Below are 21,525 nucleotides of genomic sequence, written 5' to 3' on the forward strand. Positions count from 1 at the left end.
TACCCCAACCCCCCTCCGCAAATAATGGCATTGCGAGGAAATCCTGAGGAGAACTGTCTTCACTCTAATAATGTTCTTACTGAAGAAAATTTTTGCACGATCTGCCCCCTCTCCTTTCTGGAGACACAGGTTATTAAGGAACACACTTAAGCTAAAATCAGCCGGTGCATGTTCCTAATTAACTGTAGATCTTTCCTGGCACTCAAGCTAGATACCTGTGCCTTGATGGAAGACAAGAAACCTGACGCTCTTTTCCTTGTGGAAGCATAGCTCCATGGTGAGTCGGGCCTGACTTTGTTCAGGCTTTACCCCCAGGATATTACATCATACGCAAAGACCATAGGAACAAAAAGGGAGGAGGGCTAGCAGTCATTCTCAAGGAGGAATTCAGCTGCACTAATGCACATCACAGACTTTTGCAATACATTTCTCCCCTACAACCACTTTCTCTGGGGTTCTTTTACCTAGACACCCCCCCCCCCCCCCCTGGTCTCGAAGTTGGAACTTTCTTCTCTCCCTGCCAGAAGTAGTAAGACATGTGGCCAGCACTAGAGCCAATTTAGGTATTCTAGGAGATCTGAATTTCCATCTTGAAGACCTAGCTAATGCTCAGGTCACAGGTCTCATTCAGAATTTGGAAGTGAAGCAAAGGTCACAAAGGGTATCTGGACCCACTCATGAGAAGGGCCATCGACTTGATCCATTTTTTTCTACGGACAATATGTCACAGGCCCTTGAAGCTCTCCCTATTACCTGGTTGGATCACCTCCTGATTCCATTGATGCTGAACCTGGGACACTCATCTGCCAATGCCAACCCAGCTTGCAAAACAAGCTGAATTTGGTCCAAATTACCTACTGACGCCTGGAGACATGCACTTCTGGACCTCTACTAGGGTCTGATCCGGCTTTAGCAAATGGTAAGCTTGCTGATTGTCTGGAGCCTACGCTTGATTTCGTACTCCCGAAAAAGACTTAAACTAGATACACCCAGGCAAATCTGCCCTCTGCCCTTTGAACATTCAAACAAAAATGTAAAAGAGCTGAGAGGATTTGGAGGAGAGACTGTGGATAGCTATCTAAGCAGAATTATTGCAACATCATTGGAGCATACAAGGCTAAAAATATAAAAAACGACCAGGTGGCATATTTTGAGGAGAAAATCAGTTCGAATACAGGAGTCACAGGTATCACTCTACCGTGCCTGAAGTCCTTTCTGAAATACAGGACTTTACAGATTTTTGAGGGGGATTGTGCTTCTGATGTCTTTCCTCTCAAATGTGGTGTACCCCAAGGCTCCTCATGCCTGTCTTATTTAACCTATATATGAATCTGCTGGCTGACATTGTCCTCTCTTTTGGGATCTCAATTTCATATCCAGGCGACATGCAACTGGTATTCTCACTGACCCAGAATCAAGACTCAGGATCCCTCACTTTGGGCCCATGCCTTGAGCCAGTTGCTAAATGGATGGAAAGCTCTTTCCTTAAATTGAATGCAGAGAAAACAGAGCTGATGATCCTGGGGAACAACATGAGCACTGCATTTGACATCTGTTGGCCTAGATGTCTAGGTCCCTTTCTTGTTGCTAAAGCAGCCATAAAAAGTCTTGGACTGTGGCGAGATTCATTTTTAACATTTGACTCCCAAGTTGTAAAATTAGCTGCCATCTGCCATGGAATTTTGAGGATGCTGCGTAAGATTCTGCTTCTTCTTCCCTTTACCTCAAAGAGGCTGGTGGTCCAGGGTCTAATTTTGTCATTCCTGAACTACGGCAATTCACTATTATCTGGTTGCTCCGAAAGCCACTTTAAAGAAACTTCAGGTAGTCCAGAATTCTGCAGCATGGATTTTGTACAACATCCCGGGACATCATTCGGCTCACCAGGCCAAATGTCATCTGCACCGGCTACCCATAGCAGAGAGGGTTAAATTTAAGTCACTGTGTATTGCCCAAAGGGCCTTACGGGTCAAATGGCCTCTGATTTCTTGCCCCTTGACATCTTTCTATGCCTCTGGGAGACTGTTGTGTTAGTCTGAAGCCTTTTTTTGCAAAGACCCCTGCTGTCGGGAGAATGAAATATGGAGGGCGGTCTTCTTCCTATATTGCCGCAAAATTATGGAACATCTTGCTTTTTCCCTCTGCTCTCTTGAGAAGGAACTCCCCTTTCAAAAAGCTTTAAAGACCTGGATCTTCCAAAATGAATCGCCATAATTTCCCCCTTTTTACTCTGGGGTGCAATTAATGCTCTGGGATGCTGTCTGGTAGCAGTGCGCTATATAAGCCCATAAGGAATATAAGCCCATATAGAATTCCACAGTTCCAGCCTCTCCAGCAGGCAACCATAAGGACAGTCATGCGTCTTCTCAGTATGATGGCTTCATGCACTGCTATAGTAACCCACGCCTGACTCAACATGCGTCCATTGCAGGAGTGCTTTGTGCATCAATGGACTAAATTGGAGGGTCATTTGGAAGATCTAGGGTGGGTAGGCCGTCAAACTTAACACTCTCTGCAGTGGTAAATCACCAACAATCGCCTGTAAGGATTGCCGTTCCTAGGCCCAATTCTGCAGAGAACCATACCAACGGACCCCTTTATGAGTAGGAGACTGCATTCACAAGATCTCACAGTCCAGGGATGCTGGAAACTCGGCCAGAGACATCTCCATATCAGTCTCCTAGAGTAGCTAGCTGTTCACCTAGTGCTCAAAGCCTTCCTTCCTCACCTGTTTGGCAAGGTAGTTCTGATCAAAAGAGACAACATGATTGCCATGTATTATATCCAAAAATAGGGGGGCACCAGATCCCCTCAGCTATCTCATCAAGCCGAGAACATCTTAAAGTGTGCTCTCTGAAACAACATTCATCTGTTAGCGGAGGACCTTCCGGGAGAGACAACAACTTTGCAGATCTCCTTAGCAGGAGCCGCCAACAAGTCCACAAGTGGGAACTCCACCCACAAGTCCTCCTCCCATGCTTCTGACATTGGGGGTCACCCACAAATTAGACATCTTTGCCACAGCAGAAAATGCAAAATGCTCAAACTCCACACCTACAGTCCAAGGGCAAAGCACTATGGATGAGTTGGTCAGGGATATTTGCTTAAACTTTTCCACCTCTCACACTGCTTCCGATTGTGGTTCTCAAACTTCGGCAGACATCTCTCAACCTCATTCTGATGGCTCCTGTAGGAGGCTGGCCTGGCTTGTAGTGGGTACCAAAGGTACTTACACCTTGTGCCAGGTCCAGTTATCCCTTATTAGTAGAATAGAGGTGTTTCTAGCAGCTTAGGCTGATAGAAGGTAGTTATGGCAAAGCAGCTTAGGCTGAACTAGGAGACATGCAAAGCTCCTACTATACCATTTATATCATATGCACAATATCATAAGAAAACACAATACACAGAGTTACTAAAAAATAAAGGTACTTTATTTTTATGACAATATGCCAAACGTATCTGTAAGTACCCGCAGTAAGAAGGTAAGTAATATACACAAGTTATATGTACACAAACCAAAAATAGGTAAGAGTCAGAAAAGTAATGCAAACAGTGTAGAATTCCAATAGGTTGCAATAGGCAAGCATAGGTATAGGGGCAACACAAACCATATACTCCAAAAGTGGAATGCGAATCACAAATGGACCCCAGACCTATGTGAGCTTGTAGAGGGTCTCTGGGACTGTAAGAAAACAGTCAGGGTGTCCAAGATACCCCACCCCAAGACCCTGAAAAGTAGGAGTAAAGTACACCTACAACCCCAAGAGAGCACAATAGTCGTGATAGGGGGATTCTACAAGAACAACAAACACCAGCAGTGCACTGACAACGGATTTCCGGACCTGAGGACCTGCAGGGCAAGTGGACCAAGTCCAATAGTCGCTACAGTGTCCGGGGGGGGGGGGGGGGGGGGGCACACGAGAATTTGGAGGAAAGATGTCCCACGTCGCGATGAAGCTTGCAGAGGTGTTCCCACGCAGAAATTCCGCAAACAAGCCTTGCTAGCTGCAAGGGTTGCGGTAAAGGTTTTTGGGTGCTGCTGAGGACCAGGAAGGACTAGGATGTCGCCTTTTGGAGGAGGAGACAGAGGGGGCGCTCAGCAACTTAGAGAGCCCTCACAGAAGCAGGCAGCACCCGCAGAAGTACCCCAACAGGCACTTAGAAGATTAGTGAACCGGAGTCCACGTGAAGTTACAAAAGAGGGTCCCACGACGTTGGAGGCCAACTCAGAGGGTTGTGCACTGCAGGACGGAGTGCCGGGGACCCAGGCTAGGCTGCGCACGAAGGAAATCCTGGAAGAGTGCACAGGAGCCGGTGCAGCTGCAAATCACGCAGTACACAGCTTTGCAGTCTAGCGTAGGGAGGCAAGGACTTACCTCCACCAAACTTGGACTGAAGAGTCACTGGACTGGGGGAGTCACTTTGACAGAGTTGCTGTGTTCCAGGGACCACGCTCGTCAGGATGAGAGGGGACCCAGAGGACCAGTGATGCAGTCTTTTGGTGCCTGCATTAGCAGGGGGAAGATTTTGTTGACCCACTGGAGATTTCTTCGGAGCTTCTGGTGCAGGGTGAAGGCAGGCTACCCCCAGAGCATGCACCCCCTGGAAACAGTTGAGAAAGCCGGCAGGATTAGGCGCTACAGGGTTGCTGGTAGTCGTCTTGCTACTTTGTTGCGGTTTTGCATGCGTCCTGGAGCAGTCAGCGGTCGATCCTTGGTAGAAGGCGAAGAGGGAGATGCAGAGGAATGCTGGTGAGCTCTTGCGTTGGTTATCTGAAGAATTCCCCAAAGCAGAGACCCTAAATAGCCAGGAAAGGAGGTTTGGCTACCTAGAAAGGAGGATTGGCTACCAAGAAAGGTAAGAGCCTAACAGAGGGGGTATCTGACGTCACCTGCTGGCACTGGCCACTCAGAGCAGTCCAGTGTGCCCCCAACACCTCTGTTTTCAAGATGCCAGTGGTCTGGGACACACTGGAGAAGCTCTGGGCACCTCCCCTGGGAGGTACTGGTCAGGGGAGTGGTCACTCCCCTTTCCTTTGTCCAGTTTCGCGCCAGAGCAGGGCTGGGGGATCCCTGAACTGGTGTAGACTGGCTTATGCAGAGATGGGCAGCATCTGTGCCCATCAGAGCATTTCCAGAGGCTGGGGGAGGCTATTCCTCCCCAGCCCTTCACACCTATTTCCAAAGGGAGAGGGTGGAACACCCTCTCTCAGAGGAAATCCTTTGTTCTGCCTTCCTGGGCCAGGGCTGCCGGACCCCAGGAGGGCAGAATCCTGTCTGAGGGGTTGGCAGCAGCAGCTACAGTGCAAACCCCGGAAAGGCAGTTTGGCAGCGCCCGGATTCTGTGCTAGAGACCCGGGGGATCATGGATTTGTCCCCCCAATACCAGAATGGACAATTCCATGATCTTAGACATGTTACATGGCCATGTTTGGAGTTACCATTGTGACGCTACACATAGGTAGTGACCTATGTATAGTGCACGCGTGTAATGGTGTCCCCGCACTCACAAAGTCCGGGGAATTTGCCCTGAACGATGTGGGGGCACCTTGGCTAGTGCCAGGGTGCCCACACACTAAGTAACTTGGCACCCAACCTTCACCAGGTGAAGGTTAGACATATAGGTGACTTATAAGTTACTTATGTGCAGTGTAAAATGGTTGTGAAATAACGTGGACGTTATTTCACGCAGGCTGCAGTGGCAGGCCTGTGTAAGAATTGTCTGCGCTCCCAATGGGTGGCAAAAGAAATGCTGCAGCCCATAGGGATCTCCTAGAACCCCAATACCCTGGGTACCTAAGTACCATATACAAGGGCATTATATGGGTGTACCAGTGTGCCAATAAGAATTGGTAAATTTAGTCACTAGCCTGCAGTGACAAATTTAGAAAGCAGAGAGAGCATAAACACTGAGGTTCTGGTTAGCAGAGCCTCAGTGATACAGTTAGGCACCACACAGGGAACACATATAGGCCACAAACGTATGAGCACTGGGGTCCTGGCTAGCAGGATCCCAGTGACACATAACAAACACACTGACACCATAGGGTTTTCACTATGAGCACTGGGCCCTGGCTAGCAGGATCACAGTGAGACAGTAAAAACACCCTGACATACACTCACAAACAGGCCAAAAGTGGGGGTAACAAGGCTAGAAAGAGGCTACCTTACTACAGCTCCCACATGGGCACAGCAACCGTGGTTCACTACACTCCCAGAACGTTCAGTAGTTCCCTGCAAGATACTGCCAAACAGGCAGGACTTTCTCACGCAGAACCATGGAGAAATGAGACACCTAGCCCCCTTGCGATCTGGCTCCTGAGGTCATAGAATTTGGGTATTTAAACCTACCACAACCTTGTTTTTAAAGAAGCACGCAGGTGCAATAATAATGCTTGTCGAGCAGCAAAGTGAAATATTTGTCCACTACTGCCTTTCCCAACAAATTGATCCTTTACAACCCAGTGTTCAGGACACTGTCTTGTTATCTTTTTACTTACACACCTGTGGTCTAGCCTTTACATCTATAAGGTTACACATAGCAGCAGTAGCCACATGTCTGCAAAACAGACAATATACATTGTTATTCAGGATCCCAGTTGTTGAAGCGTTCCTGGAAGGTCTTAAATGGTTCATTCCTCCTTGGGTGCCACAAGCTCCCTCCTAGAATCTTAATATTGTATTGACAAGATTAATGGCCTCTACATTTGAACCCCTCCACTCTTGCTCCTTCCAGTTCCTATCCTTGAAAGTATCATTCCTAGTGGCATCACTTCCCTCAGATGTGTCAGTGAGCTTGAGGCTTTAACCTTAGAAGAACCATTCTTCCAACTACATAGAGATAAGATGGTATTACGTACCAGTCTTACATTTCTTCTTAAGGTGGTATCTCAATTTCACCTTAATCAATGTATTGAATTGCCAGTATTCTTTCTGCAACCTGACTCAGACAGGGCTCTACTCACCTTAGATGTCAAATGAGCGCTCATGCATCATATTGATAGAACCAAAACTTTTAGAAAGATATAACATCTCTTTGTTGCTTTCTCTAACCCACACAAAAGAAGAGCCATTTCTAAATCAGGCATTGCACGTTGGAATGTCAAATGTATCCAGCTATGCCAAATCTAAAAGATCTTTACCTACCCCTCCAAGAGCTCACTCCACTCACAAAAAAGGAGCTCAAATTGCTTTCCTAGGAAATATAGCTGACATATGTAAAGTAGCTACTAGGTCTACACCGCATACATTTACAAAACATTTCTATGTAGGTGTACTGGCTTGTCAACAAGCCAGTGTCGACCAGGCAGTTCTGCGCACTCTATTCCAACCAACTGCAACTCCCACAGACTAGCCACTGCTTATGGAGGACTGCTTTTCAGTCTGTGCTAAGCATGTGTATCTACAGCCATACATGCCTCGAACAAAAAATGTTACTTACCCAGTAAACATCTGTTCATGCATGTGGTGGTGTAGATTCACATGTGCCCACCCTCCTACTCGGACACCTGTGGTTGTTGTAGTTACATTTAGAAGTTAATCCTAATTATTTTAGCCTGAACATCACATTATCCTACGCTATACTTCACATTCAATCCTCACCTGCCTTGCGGGAAAACAGTCTTATGATGGAATTGATGATCATGCATATTGCTAGCAAGAGTAATCACTATGCCTTGTGACTCAAAAGACTTTCTTAGAAGAAAATCAACTTGCACGCATCCAAGCGCAACAGTAGATGGCAGGATTGGGCTGAGCATGTGAATCTACAGCACTGAATGCCACAAACAGATACTTACTGGGTAAGTAACATTTTCCTTACATAGACAAGGAAGGGGATATGATGAAGAAACGTAAAATGATTGAAATGAGAGTTGGGCATTGGGTGTGGTTAAAGCATCTGGTTTTTAAGTCACAGCCCACCAGACAGTGCAGCTGTCTGGTTTGCTAAAGGCATCTTGGAGACTTTCAGAAAGTTGGCCTGGGAATGCATTCCGCTGGTTCATTACCATTGGCTTTGTGGTTTGTAACTCTCCGTTTGCTGGCTTTATTTGCTTAAGGCTTTCCAAGTTTAGCTCTTCCCTCCGTTGCCTTTGTTTTCTGTTAGGAGGCCTTTAAACCTTGTTCTTATCTCATCACATTTGTTGTGTATTCAAAGACAGAGGTCAAATGGCAGGTGCTGTCTTCCAAGGGCACTTGTTTATTTTCTGTCTCTGACTTCAAAGTGAGAGGATTTATGTGACATTCTTGCTGGATACTGGGGGTAGGAAAAAGTCTGTTTTCTAGCTCGCAACAGCATTTAAAATGAACTGTGTAATTATTTCAGAATATATCAGAATTATGAATGCAGAAATGAAGCACATTTTTTGTTATTTCTGAATTTCCATCTGTGCACTGTTTTATTAGTAAAAATGTATATCTCTGCAAATATATCATTTGAATTTAAAATGTGTCTGTAATGGCAGTGTACTACCACAACATGAGGACCCCGTCACTTCACTCTATTCTGCACCACACCACTGCACTCTACTCTGCACCATTCCACTTTACACCACTCCACTGCACCACTCCACTATACGCCACTTCATGCTAAGCTTCTTTACTCTGCGCTGTACCACTTTACTCTGTGCCAATGCACTCTTCACCACTGTACTCTACACCACTGCACTCTTTGACACTGCACTCTACACCAGTCTAGGTCACACCAATCTACTCTGCACAACTCCACTCTACATCACTGTACTGAAACCCACTCTGCAATACTGCACTCTATGCCATTTTACTCTATATTGTTACACTCTATGCAACTGCACACTACCCTACTCCACTCCACTATACGCCACTTGACTCTACTCTGAAGCAATGCACTCTGTCACTTCACTCTGTGCCACTCTGCGCCACTCCACGCTATGCCACTGCAGACTACACTACTCTACTCTTAAGCACCGCACTCTACTCTTCATCACTGTACTCTACACTACTGCTCTCTACACCACTTTACTCCCCTGCACTCTGACACTCTTCTCTGCAACACTGCACTCTCTGCTACTGAACTTCTCGGCACCCTACTCTGCACTGCTCCACTGTACTCAGTGCCACTGCACTCTATGACACTATACTCTATGACACTATACTCTACACGACTCTATGCCAATGCATTATATGCCACTCAACTCTAGCCTGCACTCTGCCACTTAACTATATGCCACTGCCCTCTGCATCCCTCAGCTCTATGCCTCTCCACTGTGCACCACTCTACGCCACTCCAGTCTACGCCTCTCTGCGCCACTACATTCTATTATGTGCTACTCTATGCCTCTGCAATCTACAAAGCTGCATTGTATGCTGCTACATTCAGTGCCACTGCACTCTACGCCTCTATACTCTGCAACACTTTGAGCCAATGCTCTCTACACCAATCTGCTCTACTCTATACCACTCCAGAGTAAGCCACTCTACGTGACTCCCCACTATTCCACTTTAATACATGACATTCTCTGCCACTCCACTTTACAACACTCTACTCCACTTTTCTCCTTTCCACTCTGTGACACTTCAAGCCACTTTCCTGTATGCCACTAAGTTTTAGCCATGCTGAACAGCAGTCACACTGTCTAAAAGACTTTTGGTAAGCTAATAGCTGTTGAATAGGCGATACCTACTAGCTGGTCCAGTGCTTGTTATATAATAAATTAACTAGATTCTCTGAAAGTGTTAAGGTGAAGGAAGTGGGAGGAAATATGTGACAAAAGGATGGGCAACGGTGGAATGTTCAATGGCTAGGTATTGTGAAAGAGAGCTGTGCAAAGCAAACTGATTTAAATATAGGTGGACGCTTGAGGTATTTGATATGGGCAATGCCACTGCGTTTAAGGGTTTGATGTGGACACTTCATAAATTACAGTATTACGGAGTTATTGTATCTGGCTAAAATGTCTGACGGATTCCTGTTATATGTATATGGGATCTTATGTATCAACGCGTTTTCCTATAAACATAGAACAGGGAAAACCACGTGAAACTTTAGGCCCATAATTCTTATTTGTTGTCATTCCTTTTTCTAACAGGTACTGTCTTCTCCATGGCGACAGCTTCGGCTTTCGTCTTTAGCTCGTCATTCATTAAAGGGAAACTTTATAATCTTGTGCCTTGGTCTTTTCACTGTTGTTTCTTGTGAGAACTACTGCAGTATCGAAGTTTAAGTTTTTCGTGCCTTTTCTTTGCAGAGAAGGATGTTCATGCATCGTCTAGCAGTCATGCTATTGGCGCTGCTGCAAGCTGGGCTGGTTGGGCTGTGACGGGGGTCTCATCTCTCACCTCCAAGCTGATACGGACAAATGCCACCGGCATTCAGGTGGCTGAAGACATTGGCACAGACACAGCACTTGGGGCTGCTTCAGGAACATCTATTACAGGTAGGTGTCTGTTACATTGACACATGGAAGTGGAGGATTTGCATTAATTTGTTGAGTTAGTGTTATTTGTAGTATTTGATGTGGACACGTACACCTAAATTTCTAGGCGTTAGAACACCCTGCCAAGTGCCACGCATCTCAGGTTAGAGTAACGCATTTCGGTGCAGATCCTCTCACCACTGAAATGAAATGTTAATCTAATTTACCAGCTTCTTTCTGCCTTCACGTTGCCCAAGGCACTTTCAGCACAGCAGTGTATCAGCTAGTGAGAGGTCTGTTGGAGGAACCAGAGTAATTTCGGTAATTCCGCGTTACTCTTTGATGCAGAATTACAGATAATTAGGTGATTATGCCCACTAACATATTTAACTGTAATTTAAGGTGAAACTTCCACAGAAACAGCACGTTTAGCAAGTGCGATTGGCTGTTTGCCCTGCTATTCGTATTTTGTTCCCTTTAGCACTATTTCTTAGTGCAAAATGCATCCTTTCTTTCATTTTTGGATGCAAGGGGGCATTTTTGCGCTAAGAACACAACACTAAATGCAGATTATGCGAGTCATGTCCACTCTCTACATTGCTGTCAAAGATACCAGTTTCAAACCAGTCTACTGTTTTTCGTTTTTCTTTTTATCCTCCAGCAGTCTTTAAGAAGATAACTGCAAATCCTAGAATGCAGCTTTACTGGTTACTTAAAAAACAAAAAAGACAAATGGCTAAAAAATAGATACTTAATCCTTTTTGATATTGGTCTGTTTACATGGGCATCACTACTTTTCTCTACGTTTGGTAAAGAGTCACTATAAGTATCTTTCACAAGGCGTTTGAATGTAAAACGCATGCAAAACATATGAATGTCACACATAAGCAATCGGCTATTCTAGAATACCAATAAAATAACAAACATGGCAAAGCCAAAACGAGTCCTTGTTTTGAAAGGCACACCTTAAAAAATGTAAAGTTATGGCTTCTTGTTGCAAAATCATACTTGCTTTGCTAAGTGTTCCCTTTATCTTGAAAACCGTTAAAAAAAAACACATTTAAAATCACTGAAAACATGTTTCCCATAACTTTTGCAGAAAAAAAAAAAAACAATACTTTAATTCTTTTGATAGTCTGAACTATGCCAAGAAAAAAAACTAGACAGTACGTTTCATTACCCAAGACATAATAAGAAAGCACGCTTTTCTGTTTATTTTCATTTTTTTTTAAACAAAACTGTTGAGGTTTGGATGTGAAAATCAAACAAAGAAGGTGACTTAGCAGTGGTAATGAAGTCTCACAGTATTTAAGAATATAATCACAGGTAATCACAAATTGTTGGGAGTCACACTGTAGCAGAATGTGGTTACATCAAACAGGTTCAGAACAAATTGGAATTTTTTCGTTGTACCTAGTGCAGTGTTATTATCAGAGGCATAGCTACCATTGGTGCAGCAGGTGCAGTGCCATTGGATATTGACAATACTGCAATTTATTGCCCTAACAGCGGCCAAAGGAGCCATTTTCCTTGCTTGCACTAGTGCCCATGGCATCCTTGCTATGCAACTGTGTATAAAATATGTAGTTTAATGCAGTTAACAAAGTGTGGGCCTGATTCTAACTTTGGAGGACGGTGTTAAACCGTCCCAAAAGTGGCGGATATACCACCTACCGTATTACGAGTTCCATAGGATATAATGGACTCGTAATACGGTAGGTGGTATATCCGCCACTTTTGGGACGGTTTAACACCGTCCTCCAAAGTTAGAATCAGGCCCTGTGTCTCTTGTACAGTATATTTTGCAATGCAGAAGTGTGAAACCATGCCTCGACGCAATCTGCCAGCCATGGGAAGGGGTAGATGACTTACCAGTCAAGTAAACTTTTGGTGCTCTTTTGCACTTATAAAATAAAGGCACAAACAATGCACTGTTTATTGAGATACTTTTACAGTGCACAATCATGAAGAACTGCAGAATCTAAGTCATGGAGTCAACAGGAAATCATGTCAATACAACATGTATTGTATCCAAGTGAGAGTGCACTTTGTCCTAGGACAGTAAATCGCCCACCTTATTTGAAACGAAATCCAAAGTTGATATTTTCAGGGAGCTCGTGCTGGGAATCGAAATTCGCTCACACCTCTGGACTTCATTAAAATAATGGAGTGTTGCAAGCTTGTTCATAACCAAGTAATATAAGCTTCAGTCGGCAACAAAAAATATAGGAGGTCCTACCTGCATTCTCCTCAAAGTATCAAAGGTTTCCACCTGAGGCACTATTTGGACACGATGTATGTCCCACGAGCTCTAGCTGTTGTCTGGCTCTTGATCTTTTATTGCTGGGCTTGGTCATCCGGAGAAATACCTGATTTACGCAACCTCATCTGAGTTCTTTGAACATTTCTTCCCGGCAGCTGCGTTGAGCAGCTTTAAAATCCGATTTCTGCCCTGAAAGGTTTAGGGCAAAGATGTGCTTGTTTCCCAGTTTAGGAGTTTGCACCTTCACATATTACTTTTCAAATCTTCCGCTTGCCTGTCCAAAATGTAGGCGTATAAGCATACTCCTGTCTATCTCCGAAACTAAGGCACATACATTGTGAGCTCATCTTCTGTGCTTTCCAAACCGATTAATATGCATATATATGTAAAACACGTGTCTCACCACTCTTCCTTTGCAACCAGCATGAATAAAATACTCAGCAATGTACCCATACGCTATTTTAAAGGTTGCTTAGCAACATGCTGCTGCTACCTTTAAAGAAGTTGCTTTCCAAACCTCGCTCTACAACAAGAGCAAAAAGGGTGGGAAAACAAAAAATGCGCAGCATAAGGTGGCACGGGGGATGTTTTAAAAAGAATGGACGGTGGGTGGGTTAAAAAGAAAATATCGGATTTATTGAGAAGGCCTGGTATGTGGGAGGATTGATGGGAGTAGGGAGGGTTGACCCAACGTAGAGTGGGAGAAGGGGAGCGGGGGGCAGAAGAGGCGGCAGAAGCATGCACTCTGAAAGTGCATGCCGAAAAGTAAGTATGAAAAGAAAAGTCTGCAGGAGCCTGCTGTGGTAGGACACCGGCCACAGGAATCCGTTTTTGGTCCAGGCTTCGTGACAGAGATGCAGATTGAAGCCCAGAAGGTAGATGGAGGGGAGGAGGAGACTCACACAAATAAGAAGCAAATAAACTAGAGTGATGTGGGTCCCAATCCACGGTAAGTAATGAGTGGCCCTTAAGCCTCTTTTTAGGATTAGAAGCACTATGCAGGCTAAACCTAACAAGGGTTGAATGAACTAATATGGAAACAATAAGGTTTTCAATTGTTATCTAAAACAAACTAAGAATGATTCTGCAAGACGGTCCAATGACAGTGTGCTCCAGATTTTTGCAGCAGCCACCAAAAACTGCGGTAACAAATCTTTCCAGTTCTGGTGTTAGAAATGTTTAAAAGAAAAAGATTATTAGACCTCATATGTCTGAAAGCTGCTTATCTTTCAATCTGGTTGTAATGAAGTCATGGAGCTGTTGATGAATGTCCCAAGGAGCAGTCGACAGAGGTTTGATAATTAGCCTTTGGTGACCTGGAAGCCAATGCATAGTTTTAGTGCAGTAGGAATGTGTTGCCATTTCTAGAAATCCTGCAGGTAAGGCAGGCCGATTGTAGGGCTATCTCCTAACGGAACGAAGATGCCACATAGCCAAGACGTTGATCATTAAAAAGGTTTATTAAACCGGACAAAAGCACACCATACAACACCCCCTCACATCTGATGTCTATGCCACGTTCCAATGAGTTCCATAAGGAACAAAGCACCTATATTTGCAAACATAACCCACACCTTCACCTTTACCTTTACAAAAATAGAAAAACCAACAAGTTGCCTCACAACATTAAATGTACCTCCTGCCACAACCTATAAAACCTGCAACAATTTCTCCAAAATGCAACCTGCAACAATTTACCAAAAATAAAACCTGTATCAGTTTCCCCAAAATTATGCCACCAACCTCACTCCAATAGCACCAAAAGGAAACCCCAAAACAGGGAAAACGCCACAACAAATTAAGGAAATTACTTCAGGACATAGACCTTTTGGTACCCAGGAGGACATATTTGTCTTCTATTCATCTCTGTGGGGATGGCCTCCTTCAACAGCTTCTGGCAGACACATTATCCTCACTCCTCCATGCCGGAGGATCCAAGGACACATCTCCTGCACCCAAAGTAGTCATTTGGCTACCCTGCATGTGCTCACATTCTGCAGCCATTATAGAGTTTCCTTCTCCATACCACCAACACTTTACTGGAGTATGCTCACACCTGTTGACTCTTTCACTTCTGCCAGTCCTGATGATCAAAACTACATTTCTCTTGCTCCACCATTTGTCATTCTCCACACAAATAGTATGACTGGATACCTTCACAACCTAAGTCTTGGAAAAAACATAGAGTTGTTTTCCTAAATCCTGCCTTCCTTTTTATTTTGACCACATCACTCACTTGGAAACAAATCTCTCTCACTTTTATGTTTTTGTCATAATACTGCTTGCTTTTGAGTTGAACATATTCTACTCTTTTGCTCACCTCTCCTAGATCAGGCAGTATGTCCTTGCTTCGTGTGTGCTCCAACACCCAATTGGGACTCACTTTGCAGGCTGCTTATCTGCCTTTCACCAACACAAAAGACAGCACACCAATCAAGGAATGTAGAGTATTTTCATAACTCCGCAACCTCTCCTGGACAGCCTCCTCCACATCTGGATTTACAGTGACTGCCAACTGTATAGTCTCCTTCACTTTTCTGTTAACCCTGTTCACCATTCCATTTCCTTGTGAGCTACACAAAGCCTTGGTAAGGTGTCTAATCCCCAATGATTTTAAGAAGCATTCCATTTCTTGGGATTTGAACTGGATGTCATTGTTAGTGACCAGGACCTTAGGGACCGCTTCTATACGAAACACATCCCTCAACACATCCAGCTCAACAAACATGGGTGATTCTCTTAAGAATTTGCAAGCAACCCACTTGGAGTAGTAGTCAACCTCTACCAATGCAAATCTTTTAGAAGGACCCAAATTGTACATTGGTCCAGTAAAATCCCTTCCCAGTTTCTCCCATAGGGCCCTCAGGAACCTCCACTGGCTGAAGGGGAGTATTACGCACAGACACAGACTTATCAGCTTCTTGACAACTAGCACATCTACCCACATATACTTCTACTTCATATACATTCCCGGCCATCAATAATACAGACAAAGTCTCTTTTTGGTACCAGTCATGCCAGCATGTCCCTGATGGGCAAAATCAATGAACATGGCCCTCATATTCACAGGAGGAACCAACAAGTTGCCCCTGAAAATCACATAATCCTTTTATAGTCAAATCATCTTGCACTTTTAGAAATGTCCAGAACACATCCTTCACATTCCTCTCCTCAGGCCAACCCTTGATAATGAATTCCTTAATCCTTCTTTGACACTTGTCTCACTCTGAACATTGTTTCCATTCTTGCAAACTAAACGCACCATTCATTACAACCATACCACCTAGGACTCCAGTCACACATTCCACGTCCTTGTCATGATCGTCCTGCAGGTTGACCATCTGACATCTGGAGAGGTTGTCAGCACTGGAGTGCCTCCCACCCGGGATATGCCTGACTACAAAATTGAACTAATACGTTTTGAACAACAGTCTAGTCAGTCTCAGGCTAACCTTGTTAAGGGCATTTTCAGACAACAGAAACAAGTGGTTTGTGGTCAGTAACCAGCACAAATTTCCTACCCCACAGAAAGGTTTCAAAGTGTCTGGCGGTCCAGACACAGGCTAAACCTCTCTCTCAGTCGTACTGTAATTATGTTAGTTTCGGTAGGCATCTCAAAGCAAAAGCTATAGTGTGCTCTTTCCCCTCGCCCAACGGTGTGAGCACAGCACCAAACCCAACCCCACCCCACTTGCATTCACCGTGATCAAAAATTGAACATCATCCTTAAAGGGGTGTAGAGGCAGAGGACCCAAAATCAGGGTCTTCAAGTTCTTAAAAGCAGCTTTCTCTGAACTTTCCCAAACAAATTGCTCCCTCTTCCACAATAATCTCCTAAGAGAATAACTATTAATAAACTGTGCGTAGTACTAACATAGCCCCCAAAATCATCTCAATTGCCCTTAGTCATTTGGTTCAGGGCTATTTTTAATGGCATCCATCAAGTCTGATTTAGGTTCAATGCCATTGCCCGAAATGTAGTACCTAGATAATCCAGATTGTCAACCATAAACTTGCACTTTTCCTTTCTCACAGTAAATCCGTGCACTTCCAAAACATTCAGCACTTCACTCAAAAACATTCACATAACCAATCACATCCTTGGAAAAAAACAGTATGTTGTCTTGATATGCCAAGACATTTTTGCAGTTACCAAACAATCTGAACATTAGTTTCTGAAAGTCTTATGCTGCTGATGCTAGGCCAAACAGCAACCACACAAAACTAAAAGCCTCAAATGGAGTGTTGAAGGCTGCAGGCTTGATCCTCTGCTAACCTCACCTGATGATAAGCAGTTCTTAAATCTTTGCAAGAAAATACCTTTGCCCCAACAAGCTGTGCCAACATTTCTTTAATTTTGGTTAGGGAAAAACAATCAACCTGAATGTTTTTACTAAGAAATCTCAAGTTACGGTAAAGTCTAATCTCCCCTGATTGTTTTTTTTGCGACTACAATGAGGGACACCAACTGAGAGGAGGAGTTAGGTTTGATGGCCTTGTCTACACAAAACTTGTCTAAATGCTGTTTCTATTGGCTTCAAACACTTAGGGAACTATTATGCACTTTGTGGATGACGGGCCAGCATCCTTCTTAAGGATGATCTTGTGTTCGTAGTCCTGGACTGTACCCAACTTGTCCTCAAACAGAGACATGTGCTTGTCTAGCAAATGTTCAAGTGAGTGAGACCGGACTGGAACCTTGTAGGAAAATGGCTCCCTGTTGCAGTTACCCCCCCCCACACACACTTTTTTCCTGTAATTGATGCTGACTTGACTGAGAAGTGTGCTGGGACCCTGCTAACCAAGCCCCATCACCAGTGTTCTTCCACTAAAAATGTACCATTGTTTCCATAATTGGCACACCCCTGGCACACAGATAAGTCCCTTGTAAAAGGTACCAGTGGTACCAAGGGCCTTGTAACCAGGGAAGGTCTCTAAGGGCTGCAGCATGTGTTGTGCCACCCTTAGGAACTCCTCACCTAACACATGCACACTGCCATTGCAGATGTGTTTGTTGGTGGGGCGAAAAAGGCAAAGTCGACATGGCATCCCCCTCAGGGTGCCATGTACACAAAATGCTGCCTGTGGCATAGGTAAGTCACCCCTCTAGCAGGCCTTACAGCCCTAAGGCAGGGTACACTACACCACAGGTGAGGGCATAGCTGCATGAGCAATATGCCCCTACAATGTCTAAGTCCATTCTTAGACTTTGTAAGTACAGTGTGGCCATATTAAGTATATGGTCTGGGAGTTTGTCAAAAACGAACTCCACAGCTCCATAATGGCTACACTGAATACCTGGAAGTTTGGTATCAAACTTCTCAGAATAATAAACCCACACTGATGCCAGTGTTGGATTTATTAAAAAATGCACACAGAGGGCATCTTAGAGATGCCCCCTGTATTTTACCCAATCCTTCAGTGCAGGACTGACTGGTCTGTGCCAGCCTGCTGCTGAGAGACGAGTTTCTGCCCCCCTGGGGTGAGAGCCTTTGTGCTCTCTGAGGACAGAAACAAAGCATGCACTGGGTGGAGGTGCTTAACACCTCCCCCCTGCAGGAACTGTAATACCTAGCATTGAGCCTCAAAGGCTCAGGCTTCATATTACAATGCCCCAGGGCACTCCAGCTAGTGGAGATGTCCGCCCCCCTGGACACAGCCCTCACTTTTGGCGGCAAGTCCAGGGGAGATAATGAGAAAAACAAGGTGGAGTCACCCACCAGTCTGGACAGCCCCTAAGGTTCCCTAAGCTGAGGTGACACCTGCCTTTAGAAATCCTCCATCTTGGTTTTGGAGGATTCCCCCAATAGGATTAGGGATGTGCCCCCCTTCCCTCAGGGAGGAGGCACAAAGAGAGTGTAGCCACCCTCAAGGACAGTAGCCATTGGCTACTGCCCTCCCAGATCTAAACACACCACTAAATTTAGTATTTAGGGGCACCCCAGAACCTAGGAAACTAGATTCCTGCAACCTGAAGAAACCAGAAGGACTGCTGACCTACAAGCCTGCAGAGAAGACGACACCTGCTTTGGCCCCAGCCCTACCGGCCTGTCTCCTGATTTGAAAACCTGCAACCAGCGACGCATCCGACAGGGACCAGCGACCTCTGAAGCCTCAGAGGACTGCCCTGGACTAAAGGACCAAGAAACTCACGTGAGCAGCCGCTCTGCTCAACACCAGCAACTTCTTTGCAACAAAGAAGCAACTTTCAAAGACTTCACGTTTCCCGCCGGAAGCGTGAGACTTCACACTCTGCACCCGACGCCCCCGGCTCGAGATCCAGAGAACAAACACTACAGTGAGGACTCCCCAGCGACTGCGAGCCCGTGAATAGCCTGAGACGACCTCTCTGAGCCCCTACAGCGACACCTGCAGAGAGAATCCTGAGGCTCCCCCTGACTGCGACTGCCTGCAACAGGGGACCCGACGCCTGGAACCAGCACTGCACCCACAGCCCTCAGGACCTGAAGGAGCCGAACCTCAGCGCAGGAGTGACCCCCAGGCGACCCTTTGCCTAGCCCGTGTGATGGCTGCCCCGAGAAGCCCCCCCTGTGGCCTGCCTGCACCGCTAGAGTGACCCCCGGTTCCCTCCATTGATTCCTATCTGAAACCCGATGCCTGCTTTGCACACTGCACCCGGCCGCCCCTGTGCCGCTGAGGGTGTGTTTTGTGTGCCTACTTGTGTCTCCCCCCAGTGCTCTACAAAACCCCCCTGATCTGGCCCCGAGGACGCGAGTACTTACCTGCTGGCAGACTGGAACCGGAGCACCCCTGTTCTCCATAGGCGCCTATGTGTTTTGGGCACCTCTTTGACCTCTGCACCTGACCGGCCCTGAGCTGCTGGTATGGTAACTTTGGGGTTGCCTTGAACCCCCAATGGTGGGCTGCCTATGCCCAGGAACTGAGGCTTGTAAGTGTCTTACTTACCTCACAAACTAATCTTTACTTACCTCCCCCAGGAACTGTTGATTTTTGCACTGTGTCCATTTTTAAAATAGCTTATTGCCATTTTAACAAAGACTGTATATGATATTGCTTTTATCCAAAGTTCCTAACTTTCCTGTATGAGGTGCCTTGCATTTTATGTGTTTACTTCAAATCTTGAACCTGTGGTTCTTAAAATGAACTAAGAAAATATATTTTTCTATATAAAAACCTATTGGCCTGGAGTAAGTCTTTGAGTGTGTATTCCTCATTTATTGCCTGTGTGTGTACAACAATTGCTTAACACTACCCTCTGATAAGCCTACTGCTTGACCACACTACCACAAAATAGAGCATTAGAATTATCTAATGTTGCCACTATCTTACCTCTAAGGGGAACCCTTGGACTCTGTGCACACTATTTCTTACTTTGAAATAGTATGTACAGAGCCAACTTCCTACAAACCTCTACTAAGGAAACTAGGCAAAACAATGTAACACTTACCCTGGTCCTTCCACCCCAATATGTTGTAGCCTCTCTTGGCCACATATACCTTTGTGACAATCAACCTGTCTTTTAATGAAATCCCTGCAGTGAAATATCCCATCATGTCTACGTCATGGCCACCAAATGCCACAGTGCAATCTTCAGGGGGACACAGCTGCCTGCCACTTCATTCCTTGTGAAACAAATCATCAGTTACAAATGTAATGGGAGACACAGAAGCAACTGTGACTTTAACTTCCACATCCCCAATGCGGACAGTGCAAACTGGGTCATCTCCTCTCTCCTCCATGTGCTGAATGAGCAGTTTGTATGGACAAAACCACCTTGTTAACATCGTGAGTGGGGAACATTCTTACATCAGAATTATCATCATATTCTGTTACCAGCCCAATTTCTTCATAATGGTTGCATACTTGTGCAAAGAGTCCAACTTTGTTGCATTTGAGACAAGACTTTCCCACCAATGGACATCTTTTGGAATTTGCAAAATGTGAAGTGGCTTCACATCTGAAACACTCTCTGGCTTTCCTATTTTCCAACACAGTGGTGGCTTAGTCCATTCTTGAATCTGTTCAATTCTTTAGAAGCTATTACAGAGTTTTCGATTCCCCTCGCAATTGCCAGTGTTTCTTCCAAACTTTCTTGGGTTTCTGCAATGTAGCAGTCTTTCCTGTGTTCTCTTGTCGTAGCAGTTAACTTCTAACTGGTCCCTCAGATATAAATCAGTGTTGATTTCAAATTTGCAGGTGGTTATCAGAATGCTTAGTTCTGCCAGAAAATTGTCAATTGATTGCTGCTGTGTTTAAGAACAGGTGTAGAATGTGTGCCTTTATACAAGATTTCCAAGTCTGCTGACAGCTTCTTTATATTTGTCCCAATCAGTTTCTGAGCATTGTGGTGCCAGAGGTAGGTGATCAGAGATAGAATGATCCTCAGAACCTAAACAGCTGTAAAGGAGGGCCAGATTATTTACAGATTTAAATTTCTAACAATCTACAGCAATTCAAATGTCTTAAACCATTGCTTCCACTTTAATTTTTGTACACCATGTTCTGCTAAAAAGTTCACTGGACAATTGATGCTTTGCATGTTGTTTAGTAAAACATAGATGTAGGAAACTGTAGTAACGAGATTTGACCAGAAGAGGTGTCAGAATAATGGTAATACAGAGTAAATACACCAAATTATGTACAGAAAGTCTCCAGGGACTGGCCAATGACAAGGGTTGTAGTGTGAGCCCATCACAATCTTTTTTATGATCCAGACAGATGGTGACTCAGGCAAGTGAGAGGTCAGATAGGCAAAGAGGTGAGTCTCTCTGTCTCTGTGTTTTGTGTTAAAAAGCTGATTTGGGACTGTAAAACCAGTGTTAAGTCTTAGAGTAAACTGGTAACTGTGGCTACTCGCACAAGCGGAGCGCAAGGCACCGATTGCGCG

The 21,525-nt window shown here is 44.9% G+C and overlaps 1 protein-coding gene across 1 annotated transcript in view; it reads left to right on the forward strand.

Moving 5' to 3' along the window:
- Positions 1-21,525, forward strand: part of SCYL1 (SCY1 like pseudokinase 1) — a 1,332,837-nt gene that overhangs the window by 805,318 nt on the left and 505,994 nt on the right. Inside the window, exon 13 of the mRNA XM_069207794.1 lies at positions 10,226-10,414. Within this exon, the coding sequence (XP_069063895.1) occupies positions 10,226-10,414 (189 nt within the window). The remainder of the gene's footprint in view (positions 1-10,225; positions 10,415-21,525) is intronic.

The sequence above is a fragment of the Pleurodeles waltl genome, chromosome 9, assembly GCF_031143425.1.
Source record: "Pleurodeles waltl isolate 20211129_DDA chromosome 9, aPleWal1.hap1.20221129, whole genome shotgun sequence".
In the NCBI taxonomy this organism is placed as follows: domain Eukaryota; kingdom Metazoa; phylum Chordata; class Amphibia; order Caudata; family Salamandridae; genus Pleurodeles; species Pleurodeles waltl.